The sequence below is a fragment of the Ischnura elegans genome, chromosome 11 (assembly GCF_921293095.1).
Source record: "Ischnura elegans chromosome 11, ioIscEleg1.1, whole genome shotgun sequence".
NCBI classification, from domain to species: domain Eukaryota; kingdom Metazoa; phylum Arthropoda; class Insecta; order Odonata; family Coenagrionidae; genus Ischnura; species Ischnura elegans.
The window spans coordinates 12,424,889-12,445,437 of NC_060256.1; the positions used below are offsets into that span (position 1 = coordinate 12,424,889).

At 40.4% G+C, this 20,549-nt stretch overlaps 1 protein-coding gene across 2 annotated transcripts in view; it reads right to left on the reverse strand.

Annotated features, from left to right (window-relative positions):
* Nucleotides 1-20,549, reverse strand: part of LOC124168385 (steroid hormone receptor ERR1-like) — a 285,285-nt gene that overhangs the window by 19,735 nt on the left and 245,001 nt on the right. For both annotated transcript variants that reach the window (XM_046546599.1, XM_046546598.1), the window contains 2 exons: nt 1,779-1,997; nt 812-938 (listed from right to left, as the gene is read on the reverse strand). In XM_046546599.1, the coding sequence (XP_046402555.1) occupies nt 812-938; nt 1,779-1,997 (346 nt within the window). The remainder of the gene's footprint in view (nt 1-811; nt 939-1,778; nt 1,998-20,549) is intronic.

A 20,549-nucleotide genomic window follows, 5' to 3' on the forward strand; every position in this document is an offset into this window, starting at 1 on the left:
CACATGGTAGGCAGATTAAGGAGGGGACATGGGGGCGCGTGTCCCCCCCAGATGCTTAAAACATAGACAAAACTTTTTAACACAGTTGTCATAATGTTCGTTTTATTACGTTAATAACGGAGCCTCAATCATTTAATTTAATAACTTTCATATAAAAATAAAGAGAATATTTTCTGCCGTAATTGTTTCTTGTTTTTAATCTCAAATATGAGAAGACCTGTCAGACCCTTGTTTCCCCCCCTATCCCCAGAAAAAAATCCTGCATCCACCCCCAGCCACCATATAGTATAAATGGTAACAAGCCGGAAACTTATGAGAAGCATAAATTTTGAGACTATCAACATTGAAGTTATGCTCATAATGAGAAGTACCTCTAGCTTCCAGGTACATTATTCTACAAAAAACTGTAAACAGACCCTGTTTCAACACAGCTGTGACATTATTTTCCATTAATTTCTTCCCATACTACCAAAAATAGCACATATTGGCCTTTTAAGTTAGGGTTTTCAATATGTTAACAATTACACATACATGAACAACTATGCCCTTTGTAGGGGAAACCTTCCCACATGGGACTCAAATCCGCAGCCTCTTCTTCGGCAGATGAGGACTTTACCCCGCCACCACCAAAGCCGACTTGAAAATCATCTGGGTTGTAGACGTAAATGGTATGTACTTTTCATAATAATTCTCATGCACCTCCACAAAGTTAAGCTCCAGGTGATCACTTAATTTAAGCTCCGATTTCACAATATGTAATTTCCATGACATATTACTAATATGAATAATACTAATAGTGAGTAGTGCTTACCCTGAATGGTCCTCTTGAAGAAAGCTTTGCACGCTTCACAAGAGGCAACACCGTAATGAAAACCTGAGGCCACATCTCCGCAAACCAAACAAAGCCTCCTCGGAGAATCGTCCTCCTTCATACTTTCCTGAAAAGAGTACGAAACACATCTATGAGGCACAAGTAAACCACGACTTGAAAAACAAAAAATGGCAATTTCACTTATAATAATATCCCCATTGTGTCCATGCCAAAATTTTGGCATCTGAATTCACAGAGTCATACTGCGAGAAAACAAATGATACTAGCAGGGATTGGCTTCCTTGAGCCACACATTGTCTGAGAAAAAAGCTTTTCTTTTTAATGAAAAATGTCAACCCTGAATGAAATCCCCACTCATGAAACCTTAAACATTTTTCAAAGTTTGGCTGTACACCTTTAATTTACTATTTAGACAGAATTATGGGCCGAGAGAAATATATTATTGGTAATAATGATCCTATAAAAGGAAGCATTATGCTTGAAGTGCTCTTCAAATTGTGTCTAAGTTGGGAGGACCATTTGCAGAGTATCTGGTGCATAATACATATTAGAGAACATCTTGTAAGCAAAAAATACCTGGATATTTAAGAATTTTGGGTATTCATTCTGAATTATAAATATCAGGCTGTACATATCTATGCTGTAATTCTTAACCATTTATTGATTTATTACTGATGGGGATGCAGTTTTAGACATCTGGTCTTTTAAATTACTCATCAACTTAAAAATAAACTTAAGAGATAATAAAAATACAAAGCAATTGCTAAAGACATACAGTGATTACTAAATAATAACACAACTATAACAAATACAATTCTTTACTAGTACTCAGCCCTGATGGTGATTGGATGAAAGAGCGAAACGTTGGTGAAAAGTTGACAAATAATTCAAAAGACCAAGACAGCAATGCCCAATATCCCCATCAGTTATGCATGAGCAGTCGTACCTCGGCCCTGGCCAGCAGGTTGTCCCCAAGAGGCTGTGTCGTCGATGAGCAGTACTGCCGGTCAGGGCTGCCGGGTGAGCGGGATGCGGAGGCGTCGAGCAGCGAGGCTTCAGCAGCCTCGTCCGCCCTGCCCGCCAGTCCTGCACCACACACCTCCAGCGGGTCCTCCTGGTACAGCTTGATCCGCTTGGGAGAGTGCGAATCCTCACAGAACTCCATCTGCGGGAGGACACAAAAGATAATGCACATTATAATAAACTGTACCACTGCAATTCTATCTCAGAAATAGTGTCAATAGGTACTTTAATTGCAAGGCCTTCGGTAGAGGGAATTCATCATTACACGTGAAGAGATAACAATGGGAATTTTTCACACTTTTTTATTATTTTCGTCTACAAGTTTTCGACGACCCTGACCAGGTCCCTTGTCCTTAAATGAGCAACCAAGTTTCTCTTAGGGTGTCCACACAAAAAAATTACCAAGAATGGGCAGCATCATTACAAAAAGGATATCCTCCATAATTGTCAGCCGCATCAACAACTACGGTAAATTACTTGAGGCATATAAGCGATAAAAAATTACCAGCTAATTTTACTCAAGTTGAAAATACAGCAGACTCCCGATTATGCGGCAGCGGTTTATCCGGGTTGCGGATTATCCGTGCAGGATTTTCACTCTCGTTCAAGTTTTTCCGCGATCTTTATAAAAAAATCGGACGCAAAATCATCGGAATTACGGCATTAATGCTAGGATACACCGGACTTATTTTTTCCGTTAGAATCCCCTTCGTAAAACAGAAGCGATCACGCGCTAGCCGCATTCACGGGAGCACCGAGTTCATGTTTTCCAAGCCTCGCATTGCGCGACCGCGCTCCTTGTTCACGGATACACGGCGCACAGCAGTTGCGCGATACGCAACTACGTGGTGTGGTGCCTGTCAGTGTAGTTCCCGACGCAGGGACGCCGACTTACAAAAAATATTGGGGGGGGCCCAAATCGGGGATCTTGCCCCGGAAAGTTTTTTAATTAGTGAGTTTTAAGTTTTTTAAGCATTTTAGAAGAGTCAAATGATCAACATTAGAACCCTGATAACTCAAATATCGATATCTGGATACTCCGGAGAAAATCGACAAGCCAGACACATTTTTTCCTCACACCCATAACGAATTTTTGGGGGGGCTAGGGCCCCCTCAAGCCCCATGGAGTCGGCGCCACTGTCCCGACGTCAAACAGTGGTTTTGAAGCATTAGTGCTAACCACTTTTTTGTATCCGTGATCACACAGCCACGGATGCGTGGTTTTCAAAACCAGGCGTTACTTGTTAAAGTGAAAATGGCTATCATGAAGAATGGTTTGCAGAACAAAATTGTATTTGCAATGGGATCTTCCATCCAATTTTCCAAGACGAGGAATATTCAATGAATGACTTCAATATTAGATCATTTCTGTCAAAATATGGTACAGCTAAAAGCTACCGCAAAATTTTTAAACGTAATTAATAATAAAAAAGGGCGATAGAATATGCAATATCTCACAGTCACATAAGTGCCAAATATCGATACTGTACTAGGATTTCGATATTACCACTGCAATCGTGACACACATATTTGCAAAATTTCACAAATTTCCTTCGCATCTTAATAGTCACTACATTCGGACACACTGAGAGTGAAAATTTGCAACCTTTCACCACTTTCAGGCAGGAGATTTGCACTTGAATTTCGTACAAAAAGGAAAGCCAATTAATTTAAACTAAAAATATCATAATTCCGCAGCAAAATACAACAAGGACGGATTTGAGGAAAAAATTACGAATTCAACCGATTTTAAAACCATAAAATCTAAATATAATCGCCATTTCATGAAATAAAATCGCGCAAGAAGAACAGCTCCGAGAGACGAATCCCCAACGAAAACAGCACGCGATCAAAGTGATTTCGAATCGATAAAATATTTCACGAGATTTCCATCTGCCGAACAACTTTCATGGACCACAGATTTCCGGCAATTCTAACTCCAATTCTTCGACTCGGTTTTCCATTCCTGAGAAACATAAAAAAATAAAGACGGGGGCAGGGAGGGCGAGGAGACAGTTTCTTACATCGCCTGGGGAAGCAAAATAAAAATCAGTTTCAATGAAAACACTGAGGGATGTCCCATCCCAGATATTGTGTAGAAGGTGACGTTGATACACAAACTAGTTCACACCACTCCGGAGTCGCCCATTTCTGCATTGAATCGGCAACCTCGGACCCAAGATAGGAGCGATCTGGCGGAGAAGTAATCTTTCTTACCACCAGCCTCTGAGATATGCCCTTAATTTACAATCGAACACTGAAAATTTATAAAAGCGTCTTTTCCGCAATGCTGACACATGTGGAAGAGGATTTTTCAGCTGCTCAGCAAGTAACATCCGTAATTCGCCGCGCAAAAGCCGATGAATAAACGCAGAGGACTTTTGGACAGGATATGTAAAAAATTGCAATGGGTCGAATGCAGTAACGGATACAGAAAAAACTCAAGGGGAGAGGCGCAAAAGATATTTTGAGCTACCTAAACATTTATCGTAATGAAGAATAATCAAGTCACACGCCAAATTTAAGATAGTTTTATTTAAGCTCATTAAACGCATATACAAGACAATGCTATCTTATGACATAAAAAAAGTTACAATAGTGGTTCTGCAATGTTCGGCAATGCGGGTATGCCCGCTAAGAGGGGGTGGGCGCCCTCCCAATGCGTAACCGCCATATGACCGATTCCTCCGAAAACACAAATCAAAGGACAACCTGGAGTTAATTATTACGGGTTTCATATCCCCATGCATGTTTCTTTATATTAACAAACTAGACTGAAAAAATACTGCCTTCTATGCAGTTAATATTCAATGAAACTATAATTACGCGGTTATACCAGTATAAGCCTTGAATTAAGGAAGCAATTGATTATAATTTACATTTAGAGCGAGCTTCTTTATAATACATCATCTACATCTACGCACTACCCCGCAAGCCTCTTAAAAAGTAAAGGGGTGTTAGTTAAGACATCAGCCATCCACATATAAAAAGCAAAATGATGAAACAAAATTACGACTAGCATTTATTTAAGCCTTTATGGTTGGGGGAATAACGGATTCCCATGTCTACTGTCCGTTCGGCAAAATATCTCTCTTAATTTATCGCTTCTGTCGGACCTGGAAATATAGCGAGACTCTAAGATGATGTAGCAATGACAGCAGTGAGGCATGGACGATGATAGCAGAGGAAAAATCAAGGTTGGAAAGGTTGGAAGCTTTCGAAAAGTGGTGTTATTGAAGAATAAGGAAGACAGATAGTGTGAGTTATGTGGAAGTTCTATGATGAGCAGAATAGCAGAGAATTGTTTTGAAAATATTGATTAAAAGACGGTACAAATTGATCGACCACTTCACAAGACATGATGACCTGATGAGAACTATCGCTGAAGAACAGGTGGAATGGAAACACGGCAGCGGTAGGTCTCCAATGAGATGCATAGAGCAGGCGTGAAGGACGTAAAACAAAGAAATTGTGTAGATGTTAAAAGATCAGCTGACAGGAGATTTGAGAAGAGAGCTGCGTTAAACCAATCATAATATTCTCCATGCAGTGCTGTGGCCACGGGGGTGAGGATGTCGGGTTAAAAACCCTCAAACCTTTAAAGAAAAGAGGCTCTTCCATCTCCAATTTCTATGCTTTATTTTAATTACTACTCGTACAAAATTACTGTTTTTGAGTCCTAAAAATCGCGTTTTCAACATCAAAAATCCCCAACTTTTACGGACGCCTCTTTGCCCTGGATTGTTTTCCATGCACCCCGGAAGGGCCCCGAAATCTCCAGTAAACCCCCATTACAAAATCCTGGCTACGCTACCGTCTCCATGGGGTAAGAATGAAACACAAAAGTAAATACCCACACAATTTTAAAGTTCACCGACCCGTTTTGACACTTGGTATCATTATCAATGTCCAATTAGCCATTTTTAAGCCTCTATTTATCGTGTTTATCAGAGGAGGAGGGATTCTCATCCCATATAGATTTGGGCATTTTCACGAAGTTTTCCCGGACCCTCTTACATCACTATACTATAAAACCCACTCCTGGTAATTGACTGATTCATGCAAAATTTTAGCGTGAACGACACCAGGGGCGGATCCAGGATTTTTTTCTGGGGGGGGGCACAAGGGTCTGATAGGTCTTCTCATACTTGAGATTAAAAACAAAATGCAACTATTACTGTACAAAATATTCCCTTTATTTTGATATGATAGCTATTAATATTAAATAAAATATTGAGGCTCCGTAAGACACGAAATAAAACGAACGTAATGATAACCGCATTAAAAATATTGTTTATTTTTTTAAACGTGCCCCCGTGCCCTCCCCCCCCCTAAATCCGCCTATGAACGAGACGATACACGACAAAAAGTCAACCCCCCTTCCCCCTCTAAAATCGTCCGAAACCCTAGAAAAAATTATCGAAAAACCAAATTTTATATCCATTACAGAGTTTCTAACTGCCTCTATGCCTCTACTTTTTGGGGAAATGAGAATGTCAAAAAGTCGATGATAATGATGTTTTTGAACATCGCGGAGAAGCTTGTTAATGGCACCAAAGTCATTGTAGCACGTAAGTCCACACTTCGTAACATTCAGAAAGCCTGAGTCACGAACTATTTAGTATTCCTGGGATTCCATTTAAGTAGGTTAGATATCACCGGAAAAAAACTATCCTGAATCATTAGAGTGCGGCAACGTTTTTATACGTTTTGCACCCTGACTGCGGTATTTACCCAAAATTTTTATTTCTACCTGGATATCTTGCACTTGGACACTTTCCCTCACCATAAAGATCGCTAAGGGGCTTAGCTCTACCAGAACGTCCCTCGTGGCAGGGGGTGCCTCCTGCACAGGGAGTCTCTTCTGCAGTGGCGCAGCGAGGGGGAGGGTTGGGGGATAATTCCCCCCCCCCCCCAGAGCAGAATTTTAAAAACGCTTAATCCATTTTACTTAATTGGAAAACATTACTTACGGAATAGAGTAAATATTCATAAAATATCCCTCCGAAAGCCGTAAAACTCACCATTTCGAACCCTGTATCTTGAAAATTTTCTAAAGCAGTGCCCCCGCACCTCCTGCTTACCCTGGCGGGTATTCCACACCCCCAGACACCCCAGTATTAGTTGTGCCTACCCCCCCCCCCCCCAGCCTTAATTCCTAGCTGCGCCCCTGCTCTTCTGTACCGGCTTGCAGCTAAAATCGTGAACTCCCGCAGCCAAAGGGTTGAGCAACAAAAGGCAGACAAAAATATCAAGAAATGGTAGAGTGACCACAAAAGACCTTTTGCGGAGGTGTATTAGGGGCCAGAGCGAAAGCGAGTAAAATCATAAGATTGATGACTTTTGATGATCACGATGATACCTATTCATTACACTGCTAGTTATCGATTGTGGTTCCCAGATGGAATGGCTAACACCTCATCATCTGCGCATCTCGCCTTTCTCCCGGGACAAATTCTTCGAAGTGTATGGTAATTGGATAAGGGCATATTTCCAAAGGAGTTTTTTCCTGGTCGCATGTTTTGCATCGCCAAAGCCGACACAAGCATTAACGACCGTGGTGTATATTCGATCGAGATCTGCTTCGCCACGAGATGCAGCAGCGGGGGGTGCATAAATTAACGAACAGCACGCGACGGAAAGTGGACGTGAGAGAGAGCCTTAGAGAACGTGAAAGATCGCCGGATGCGAATGAGATGCGCTTCGTTGAGGAGAATTCGAAGACAAATGACGAGTCCACGAAGCGCAGGAGTCTCTGAATGTTTAAGATGGGGCCAGACCCCATTCGAATGACTCCACCCACAACCTCTCACCCCTTCCCAAAACCTTTAAACCTCGCGGGCCTCTTCCGATGGGCTGACTGGTCATTTGGGCGTGTGCTTCCACTAAAAAGAAAAACCTTCGATCTACTTGACACTTAGCTTACGGCAGTGTTTAAATCACGAATATTACAAAAGAGGATCCTCAAATCGGCCTATTAAGTGTGTTGTCACCCACCGCGCATTTAAATTGGTTTACAAAAGTCGCCACTCGCGTCGCTGACGGACAAATTGATCCTAGTTTCACAGGGAAATAAGGTATAATTAGGGGTATTACCCGAAATTTATACGCATAAAGACGTAATTTATCAAATTCATTACTTTTCAATCATATTTCTCGCAATTAGAAATTTTACGTGTTTAGATTATCAATAGAATAAGATTTATTTACGATTTAAAAAAATGGGACCATATTAGTAACTCTTACAACCGCCTCAACTGGCTTAAGTATAAAGAGCGTCGCACCCTTCTGATAATAACTCTAGCCTTTAACGTCTTAACGACCGGTTACCCACCATACCTGTACGAGAAATTCGTTAGAAAATCTGAAGTACATAATATACCTACCCGTAATCATACCATTGACCTCCATATTCCAAAACATCACACGCCTCATATGAACAAATCATTCATAGTAACCGCCTCACGAATATGGAACTCTCTCCCAGCACAAATAAGAAGCAGTACAAATATCAATAGGTTTAAGCATAGCACATATGGGTTTCTGAAGAATGCTTCCTTAACCTCAAGTTGAATATCTTTTGTTTATATTCATGTTTGGCCTAGTTCTTATTATTATTGTTATTTTTATTGATACATATGTAAATAAATGGTCAACTAAATTTAGAATTGTGCTAAATCACAGTGTTATCCTAATGTTATGGTTTTTAAAAAAAAATGTTTGTTTGCCATAACTGTCATAATGTATTGTCACCTTAAATTCTTGTATTTAGTATGTTATATCTAAGTGCGATTAGTTATTTTTTTGTAGAAAATATTGCATTGTATTTTCATGCTCTTGGCGATATGCACTGATTGCATTTGTCTGTAATTATATTTATTTACTTTTTTACTTCTATTTATCTCCCAAGATGGACACGTAGAAAGCTGTACTTTTATTTTCTCATAGGCCCCAGTGCCTACGAAAATAAACGACATTATTATTATTATTATTATACTAAAAAATATTGGAAAAAAGTGAATCACATTGCACCCATTACCGCACTGCGGGCATTTTAGAAACGCAATTAAAATGCGACCGTATTTAAAACAGAAATAAGCCTTCAATGGGATGAAATTGGCCCTCCTTTATTTGTTCAGCGTATTAAAACAACTTGTCTGTTTCCACACTATTTTATTTTTACCGACCATGGTTTCGGCAGCTTGTGCCATTGTCAAGGTGTCATTTTCGGCACAAGCTGCCGAAACCATGGTCGGTAAAAATAAAATAGTGTGGAAACAGACAAGTTATTTAATAAGCTGAATATCAAAGATTTCCACCGCATCACGCCGGACACTGTATCTTTTACTCCTTTATTTGGTTTAAATCCCTCGTATCGATAGGCAGATTTAGGGGGAGGGCACGGGGACAGGTGCCCCCATACTCGTAAAAATACACAAGATTTTGTAATTGGTAATCATTACGTTCGTTTTGTTTCGAGTATTGCGAAGCCTCAAGTATCGAATTTCAAACTAAATAAAGAGAATATTTCGCACAGTAATTGTTATACGTTGTTTTTTTATTTAAAATATGGGAAGACCGTTTGCCTGTTAAGACCCATGAAGTAAACCCTACCTCCCCTAGAAAAAAATCCGTGATGAAAATGCGTGAAAGTAGCAACATCGAAAACATGACTTTATTAAAACAAAAAATATATGCAGACATTCTAAATGGTACAACTTATGCAAAATTGTATTATTAATGATAGTAGCCCGTTACATGTGTACAAAGCATTTTTAATTAAATTTAATTGAAAAAATAAAAGCAGTCAACAGTAAAAACGAAATTTTCCAGGGAAATTTACAAAACTCCAGGTTAATACTACGTGATTACTACGATAGGTAAGAATTAAAAAATGGGTACCCGAAGTTACTTAAATACTTTTAAATTCTATTATACTTATGTATTTACAAGGACAAGGAATAGGTTAGTTAGCACAAATTGCATTTAAAATTTAAATTTATTCAATGCAAACCAAGACAAGCTTAGACCTCTTAAGTAGATGCTGACGTCAACTGGCACTCTATTCTTCGCTTTTTTCTAATCTCGCTTGAATCGGAAGTGCTAGCCATTTCGATTCTGCAGAATCGAAATGTTGTCTTGTTTGACATCCCACGTTGCGATGAGGCTGTAGAAATCCTACTAAGATGATGCACTTAAAATAACGACAAATACATTTTAGGCCAGTAAATGAACTGGCGAAATTATGTACGAAATGAATTTGAAATAAAAGATTTTGAAATACCCGGTTGAAGCAAAAATTCATGAATAAAACACTGAAAAAACACTTTGGGTATGAGATTCGTAGGTTTTTGCATGAGGCACAGAGCTCAGGGAAACATGTCTTTATAATCACCTATTAAAACTGGCTGAGGTCGGAAAGTTTCCTTCGTTTGATAAGGTATTGATAATCCTTATTTAAGCCAAGCGCTACCAGCTAGCAGGGTTCTCTGCTACCTGCTAGCATCCTGCGCCTTATCAGCGCTCAAAGCCTCGCCCCAAGGTCACCTCACTTGCGGCAGCGGGAACCAGAACGACGTCACACGGAGTTTTCCCGGCATTCATACTTACCCGTCGCGTTTTCGCGCGCTTGAAAATTTTCACTATTCATTCAATCGCGAAAAATAGATATCGCCATTTAAAAATCTAAAAGCGTGAAATACGCACTCCAATATTTCGATTCAGGCAATAAAAAAATAATAGGATACCTGGCTGGCCAACAGTACCAGCGATGGTTTCAGCGACGGAAAAAGGAAGTACCTAGTGATTTCCATTCCTGGAGCCATTGCGGAAAATGATTGTGTGAAACGGCCATTTTTTTCCTCATCATTGGTGCGATCGCTCGGAAGGGTCGGAAAAAATTATCCTAAGATTCACGCTTGACAACGAAGACTTAAAATTCTGGACAACAATGCTATAAAATTCATATCCTGGCACCTTTCATTCGACGGGAGTCCTAAATTAAATAAAATTCTCACTCAAAATAAAATTTATTATACCTACACTTAATAAACTCATCACATTAATTGTGTGAAAAATCCACCGAGAAAAAAGCATTCGCCTCGGCCGGGATTGGAACCCGAATCCCCCGATTTCCGGTCAAGTGCTTTCGTTAGTTTAACTACCGAGGCGTCATTCTCCTCCGTGGGAATTCAATTCAAAGTCAAGAGCGAACACCTCTATATGTCCATAGTTCGGACTTCGCTCTACGGCTGTGGGGTATAAATGGCGGTGCCGATTTTTTCTCAGTGAATTCTTCGCACAATTTGTTCATTGCGGGTGACTCCGTAAAGTTATCACCGTGGCTAGTCGCGGTATACTTGAATTTATCGCATTAATTTAAAAAAATTAATCCTTGGACTCAGCGAATCAGTTCTTTTCACGATCACGAGAAGGTCAGGGTAGGAGTATCTCACGTGAATTCAAATTTTTATCCATCTTAGCCGCATACTCTTCTCCGACTCCGAGGAACAACATCCTTGATGCGAACAGCTGTAGCCATATTTGCCCGCCCAAATAAATATTGTAAAAAATCGGCTCATCGAATTTCTCAATGCCTGATTTGCCTTTCAAATGAAGCAGTTATGGTGAGATTGCACCATGACCTCAAGATGCAATCGGTAAACCGCCTAATCTTCGCAATTCTGCCCCCCCCCCCCACACACCCCGATATACGCACCCTTTGTATGATCTTCATATCACGCAAGTTTCCTATCCCCAACTTTCTAAGAATTTCTCATTTTCATGTCAAACAAAATTAACCACCAAATTAGAATCCTCCATCACTTCCCTACGAATACTCACTTAAGAGTGCACGAAAAGGTCACATAATGACAGAAAACGCTTGCATGGAGCACAGATTTTTTATTCAAGATAAAACTATCAAATTTACACATTGAAATTGTCGGGACTTGGGCCGTTAAGTAGAGCTCTGTGGACCATACTAACGTTTTTCTGTCACTATGCTACCCATCAATAACCTGAAATTTTCAAGACGTAATGGCGTAAGGTTTAGACAAGTCGAGACAAAATACGACAGGTAGAGAGGAAGAAATGTGTCTTCTACACTATGTCTAGAATGTTGGTGACGACCTGTACAATTAGGGACTTAAGTTTTCTCCTTGTGAGACACTCATATGCCCTCACTGATTTTTACTATTTAGAATGGCGAATTAGTAAATTACAGAGAGATATGGCATTCATATTTTGACAACTTAGAGAACTTTTATACTGAAGACTGGATGTTTACACGGTAATCTCTTGTATGAATAAAATGGCATTCATTTTAAGTATTGAGAACTTTTCCGAGAAATAGACAATGTGAAAAACTCGGGATTGTAACCAGGTCAGCAGCTAGAATTTGACCAGAGTTTTGATGTCTCACTCACAGCCATAGTATTCAGGACTATCTTCAAGATCTATTCGTCCTGGCAGCATTCCAGCTACTAAACCTGGTCGCAGTCGGGAGAGGTTTTCAAGCATTAACTTGGTTTTCAAGGGCAATATCCTGAAGGAATAGTTATAGATAACTTCGGCCGTCACTGTTCCACTAGGCCATCCTTTTCAGTATATTATGGTATGGTATTTGGAGGAGGCGACCGACAGCTGAGGTCATTTGCGCCATGAGGGAAGGGTGTGGAAGAAAGGGTGGAGAGAAACCCGGCGTCGGCATTAGCCTGCTCTTAACGAAAGGCGCCAAGGGGACCACGGCTTAACGTCCCATCCGACGGACGGAGTGTTGCGCTTGAAATGTCCTCCACACAACATTCAAGCAGGGATCGGGCAGTCTCTGAAAATTCTCTCCCACTGCCGGGATTTGAATCCGAGCCCGCCGGGTGGGAAGCCAACACTCTAGCCACCAACCCAACCCGATCCCCCCCATCCTTTTCAGGTTTATCTTCAGGACTACCTTCAGGACCTTTCCGTACTGCCAGCATTCCAGCTCCCAACCCTGTGGCAGTCCCGAGAAATTTTCACGCATTTATTTGGTTTTCCAGTGAAATCCACTGAAGGAGTAATTTTCCAACTTCGGTATTAACCAATTAGATAACTTAAGCCGTCACTTTTCATGGAACAGTGGCGGATAGAGATGGGGGGCGCAGGCCCCCCCATTGTGGGGTCGCCCGTATTGCCAAACATTGCAGAACCACAATTGTAACTTTTTTATATCATAAATGGCATTGTCTTGTATTTTTATATAATACCTTAATTGAAAACTTCTTAAACTTTGCATTGAACTTCATTATTTTTTATTACGATAAAAGTAAAGGTAAATCAACGTATCTTTTGCGCCCCCCCTTGAGTTTTTTCTGTATCCTATACTGTCAAGGAATAACACAGTTCTGAAAAAATATACCTTGTACTTTTCCATAATATAATAATTTCACTGCCCAACCAGTTCAGCACTTTTGTCCCAGGAACTGAGAAGGAACAAATCACTTGCAAATGGCACATAAGAGCTGAAACCGGCTGGATAAGGAAACATCTGTGGTAAAGTACAAGGCTAATAGTTCAGTGCTCATGAAGGAGTCTCGACCTCCCGCAGAGGGCTACTAGGACCACTTCATCCCCCACAATTCACTCCGTCGATCCACTATGTCCTCCGCCCCGCTCGGATCGTCAGTGGAGATAGCGAAAAGAGAATAAAATACCATAACCTTCGCCGCCCAAAGGCAAGCGCTTTGCATTTGTGTTGTTTCATTCATTGCGACCGGGTTGCTACGGGGAGGCCTTTGGGGGGTAGGCGAGGAGGTGGGGAAGGGTAGAGACAAGGGTTGTGACACCACGGGGGGGGGGGGGGGGCAGGAGGGGTTCGGGTGTCATACGTCCCACCCCCTTTGTATTGGATTTTATTTTCGCTCGTTCATACGCAAACGCCATCATCATAAGTCAACAATCCGAACATTGGTCTGACGCAGCCCTCGACTCCAACCTTTCTCCAACATTATCATATTCACGTATTCCTTCTCTTTCACATCTGTAATGACTCTTCCTACGTTAACTCATTCTGGGCCTTCCTTTGCTGCTCTTCCCATCCACTTGTCCTTCAGCGATTGTCTTCATTGGGCCGTCATGCATCATTGTGTGGGCGACTAGCCATAAGTTGTCCCGTCTCCTTTTTACGGTTTTTAGGATGCTTCTCCTTTCCTCCCACTTTCTCAGGACTTCATCTACATAATACCCCGCAAGCCGCCTAAAAGGCGTGTGCCAGGGAGTGTTAGGACCAGTGGCGCAGCGAGGGGGGGTTTTGGTGGATAAACCCTCTCCCCCCCCCCCCCCCCCCCCCAGAGCTCAAAGAATTTTTTAAGGGTAATCCATGTCACTTAATTGGATTATTATTACTCATAGAATAGTGTTAGGATTAATCAAATTCCCCTCATAAAGCCGTAAAACTCGCCTTTCTGAACCATAAATCTTAAAATTTTTCTTGGGAGGGGATTTTGGGGGAAACCCCCCCCCCCCAGAGCTCAGAGAATTTTTTAAGGTTAATCCATTTTACTTAATTGGATTAGTATTACTCATAGAATAGTGTTAGGATTAATCAAATTCCCCTCATAAAGCCGTAAAACTCGCCATTTCGAACCATTTATAAAAAAAAAATTCTGGAGGAGGGCCCCCACAACTCCCGCTTACCCTGGCGGGTATGCAATACTCCCAAGCTAACTCCCCACCCCACACTCCTAAGTATTATTTGCGCCTAAAACCCCCTCTACCCTTAATTCTTAGCTGCGCCCCTGGTTAGGACACCAGCCGTTCTTACATAAAAAGGAAGTGCTCCAAGGAAGTTACGACTAGCATTTATTAATGTCCTATATGGTTCGGGGAAAAAACGAATTCCCATATCTATCCGTTCGGCGAACATCTCTCTTAATTTATCGCTTCTTCTGACTTCCTCATGGCTGACTCGATCCATCCATTTCATCTTCATCATTTTTCTTCAGAACCACATTCCAAAGGCTTGCACGCTTTAACTATTGCTTATGCTCCCCACTATGTACCTCGCTGCCATAAAGAACTAAGCTTAAGTAGCATCTGATGAATTATTACCTTAAATTGCGGTTAAATGAAGGATGTACGAAAGCCGGCGTAAAACTCATGCCTTTAAAAGGGTAAGAACCATATCGATATGTAAAAATGTCTAATTATTGATGATTTTTGACAATATTTGTTTGTGCATGCTTTAGAGAAGACTGCCGGTATATGAAGAAGGCCACTGACATTTCAAGTCGCTCATTATAAAAATTTCAATAACCCTTCCAGTAACTATTCAATTTCCCAAGCTAGTTAGATAAGGGGACAATGCTATCTATTATCTCTATTTTACATGGGACTCGCGCTAATTGCCTGCGTCATACAATACATACACACGGCCATTCACTAGCGTAATTCCATTTTTTAATTCAAACAGTTTAAGTAGTATAAGTAGTTCGCGTGGGTTCTCACAACGGAAAAACACTATCGGATATGCTTATGCTGCACTCTTCAAGGAGGTTTTTGATATGTATTATTATTGGAAAAAAAAGAAAGATATTTCTTACGCTAAGCATAAAGTACAAGTTTTGGTTAAAAGCATCCAATTAAAATCTTCCTTCTTCTAAAAAGAACTTCCAAATAGTAGGCTTGATGTCTATACGTCGATGCTCTCTTCGTATCATTCATAATTTCACTTAATTAAAGCCTGAGACATGCTATAAGACTGAGATTTGGAATTCAGACGCTGCCACATGATTTTTTCTTGCATTTTTTTGCAAGCGAATAATGACAGCGCGTCGCGATCGATGACAGAGAGAGGAAAGCCCACTCATCGACTACCTACTCCACTCTCTCAAAGGAGATGCTCTCTCCGGATAACAGCGGGAAGAGGACTGACTGTCTGTCACCATTACAAGCTTACCGAAGTCGGAGAGACTCGTTGCAGTTCCAGGCGACGAATATTTGTCCAAATAAAAAATATTTTACACAAATCAGGCTAGGAGCCACTAGAGACATCTACATCTACATAATACCCCGCGAGTCGCCTAAAAGGCGTGTGGCAGGGGGTGTTAGGACACCAGCCGTTTACAGCTAAAAAAAATGAAGTGCTCTAACGAGGTTGGGACTAGCGTTTATTAAAGTCCTTTATAATAGAACGTAGGTTTCCGCGGCGATGGTTTGATCTCTGCATTTATTTAGGGTTTTCTTCCGCGTCAGCTTGTTTGTGGACAACAGTTTCGCTGGCTATCCTGCCAGCGAAATATAGTGTGGTTCTAATATTATGTTCTCTGTGTCGCTCTTAAAGATATCCATTCTCAATTGTTCAAAGACCACGAGGCAACATGCGAGGATTACATTGCTAAAACTACTAAGAACAGACATCTTTAAGAGCGACACGGAGAACATTATCCGCCTCAGTACATTTATAGGCCCGACAGAAACGATAAATGAAGAGGCATATTTTCCCGAACAAAAAGGATTATGAATTCGTATTTCCTCCGAGAGTAATATTAATAATAAATTCCAAATTAAATAATAAATTAAAACTTAAATAATCCGACTTTAATAAATTCCAAGTGAAACTCAGTGCGCGAACCTCCGGTTCTATTTTTCTCTTTCTTCCCTTATTTTTGTTTGCTAGCCACTAGTGCCCTCACACCCTCCGCTAAACGCCTATTGGGGCAGCTTGCGGAACAGTCCGTAAATGTAGACCTAAGAGTGAGGCAGCAAAATGATCACAATTTCTACGCCAAAATACTTTATTCGCCATTTCGGGCTCTAAACGCGGTTACTTTAATCTCGCGATGTGGGAATGGGACTAATTTCACTGGTCGGATAAAGTGGGGTGAGGTACCGAAGAGTCCCTAACGAAACAGATACGACGGCTTTTGTGTACTACATCAAATTATTGGATCAACATTATGATGGCTAAATTCTAACAACACGCATCTAAAAATTGGGCCGGTCTGAGTTAATACTGATAGTTAACAATGAAATCCAAGCAAAAAAACAATTCTTTGTTTACAAATGTATGCTTCTTTTTCCTTTATATGTATTTTTGTTTTTTTTTTTCAATTAAATTTATATACAATTTAAAAAAATAAATAGTTTTTTCGCTCTCCTGAAAAGTTGCTATTTTTTAGATAAGTGTTGTTAGAACTTAGCCATCGATTTATAAGTTTTGATGGATTTATTAAAATTACGAGAAGATTTCGTCAATACTTTGCTGATACATTCATCACATTGCAGAGGAAATCAACTTTGCATACTTCTGCTACCTTTACATTACTGTTTCAACATTCCCACTAACATCGAACGCAGACATTGGCCTTAGGAATGCATTTTTATCCGCTTTTCTCTTTACCTAATATGTTTGCTCATTCATATAAATTCATATTCATAGGTTTAGCGTGAATATCCCACGCACCCAGATTTTCTTCATTACGATGCGTATATATTAATGCACTCACTTCCGATAGAATAGGTATCATTATAAGTACTCTTATGGATAAATAATACATCTACAATGATTTTTGACATCGTGCGAATTGGAATGTACAAAACCCAAACCTTTCATACCTACTTGGCGTCATTGTATAACCAGTGCGACAATACACAAGCGAAATTTAGAGGAATTTACGGATATAGTGCTTCGTATAGGCGATTTACGTTGATAACAATCATGACCTATATAATTAATGAATTCATCACCTTCTGGAAAATTTCAGTGAATTTGTAATTTTAAGTCAACTTCCTTTCATACAGGATGAGTAACAATACATTTTACGGGCAATGACCACTTGCCAGAGTTCCTAAGTTTCAACAACAGCGTAAGCCTCACAGGATATCCATTATTTGAAGACATAACTACGTAAAATCGGTCTGAACATTATGCATTTTAATGTGTTAACTATGTTACAATGAGCATAATTTACTGTATTGGTTGTAACTCAATTTGCATTTATATTTTATCCTTCAACAGGAGGAGGGGTCGAGGTCGGATCCACAGTTTTTTCTGGGGAGCACAAGGCCCTAACAGGCAAACGGTGTTTTTTATATTCGAGATTAAAAACAACATACAACAATTACTACGTGAAATATTCCCCCCATTTTAATATGAAATTTATTAATATGAACTTGAATGATTAAGGCTCCGTAACATAGGTACACAACAAAACGAACGTAATGATAGTCGTATTACAAATCTTGTATGTATATTATTTAAAGGGTCTGATAGGCACGCGCCCCCTCCCTATTACGGGAGGTGGGTAGGGATGGCTACACGAAAAATCGTTGACAAGACGCGTCGGAAACAGTAAAAGTCACTAAGTAAGCCACATATTTCACCACAAAAATAGATGAGACTTTGTGGCCGGGGAGAATCAAAATAAAGCCTTCGAGTACCCAAAATCAGAGAGCAAGTTGAAGAGGAGAGGGATAGCGGATTTTTATCTATTGGCCATTCTATTTTTTACTTTAGTAAGACGATCACAGACAACCCAGGAGTGAGCACTACCATTTAAAAAATCAAACAACGTACGTTTATTCCAGGTTAAAGAAAGTTGCATCAAAGGTGCGTCGGTTCTATTTGAAGGGATGATCGGACCAGCGTGACTCACATCAAAACGGAAATTACAAGCGGATTTTTCCCGGAAAGTCCCGACAAGGAAAAAACCCAACGCCCCATTGCGCGCTTACACACAATATTTCACCCAGAAGACTTTCCTGGTCATATTTATGAACCGGATATTGCTAACATATGTTCGAGACTTTTATTATTTTGCTTACATTCACCGAATCATTAATTTGTTCCTGGTCCCAATGAATTTTGTACCACTAAAAAGGTAATTCGAAACAAAAGAAATTATGACACACTGAAATGGAGAGAGCAAAATTATGGACAGCTTACACTGCTATCGTCCCCGAGGAAAGAGTGCCTGACAAATTTTCGATGGTCTTGAAAATACACTACGCAAGGGCCTCCCCAGGATCATCTAGGGGGGCCAAGCCATAGTCTAAGGGTCAGCCATGCCGTGGTCTAGGTGGGCAAGCTAAGTTGTGACATGTTAGCATGGAAAAGGTGAACGAAACCAACATTTTAAGATAATTATAACAGCGCTTTATTAGTTTTAGTTAGAAATTATTTCCTTGAGAAAAGTAGTATTTTAGTTACGTATCTTATACATATCAATTTTCGTGGGTTTAAAGTTAAAAATAGGCAATTCGTAAAGTAAAAAATTTGTTGAATACCTACGTTTCAATTAAAGACTGATTTTGCTTAAAGACTTTCGCGATTTTTGCTTCTATGGGGGAGAGGGGGATGGAGCTGCTATGACACTACGCACATTTCCATCTCTCTTTTTAATTAATGACTGGAGTCCCACTCGTTTGCAGTGGCGCCGACTCCATGGGGCCTGAGGGATCCCAAGCCCCCTCGAAAATTCCTTATGGGTGTGGGGAAAAAATGTGTCAGGCTTGTCGATTTTCCCAGGAGTGTACAGATATCGAGATTCGAGTTATCAGGGTTCTAATGTTGATCATATGACTCTTAAAATGCTTAAAAAACTTAAAACTTACCACTTGTAAAATTTCCCGGGGCAAGATCCCCGGTTTGGCCCCCCCCCCAATATTTTTTGTAAGTCGGTATCCCTGCTCTTTTGTCCTTCGCTTTTGCGACGACTTGAAGTATAGCATGTAGATGTTGATGAAGTTAGATATGATGGTATGTTCTCCCCAGAGCATTTTCAATACTTGGGGCGCACCGCTTACACGAAGACTTACAAGATTGGAGCCGACGTCGCACCGACCGCTCACCGTCACAAATCAACCGAGGCGGATTCGAACCCTTGGGCGCAATTAGCTTCCCACTAGGAGGTCAATCCCAGATAATGTTTTCTTTTAATCTGAGGGGACGGAGAGGAGACAAAAGAATAACCCCCTGGGGTGTCGGCGGGATTGACGAGGAGGCGAGGTCAACGACTGCGAATTGAAGAGAATTCAGCGAATTGTCACCGGGGAATTTATTTGGCGGACGAAGCTGACTCGGTTCACGACGAGAAATGGCCAGCGTCTTAATTTCTTAAATTCGAACGCTAACCAAAGCGGATGCTATTTCGTGAATATTTCAATATAAACCCTCCCAATAGCTTTACTGACCTTGGTTCAAAAAATGTTTACATCTCAAAGTATTTTTTATGAATTTGATTTAAAACTCTCAGTGCCAACGAAATTTGGTGGTACTTGCAAAAAAAAAGCCAACGTAAATTTAAGAATTTTGTAGCACCTAATGAAAAAATATAATATGTAGTTAATGTTTTACATATCAAAGTAATGTACTTTTATTTCACTAAAGTGGAATAATTTTTTGGCTATAATATTCTAGCATATTGGATAAAGGATAAAACAAAATGTATTATCTTAATTGGATATTAAATACGGTCTACGCTCGAGACCATACATCAGAACTTTTTGACCGTGGAGCAAAAGCCCGTACACATCGGCCCGTGGCACTACGAGGGATAAAAATGCGGAATAATTTTCGAGGTCTTAGGCCAATAGACAGGTAGAGTGAAATGAATTTATAACGAACGCCAGTGTAACGAAATATTCAGTATAACGAAATTATTTTCCGTCCCGCATAACGTTCTTGTGTTACGTACTTCCTGTAAAACGAAATTTCAGT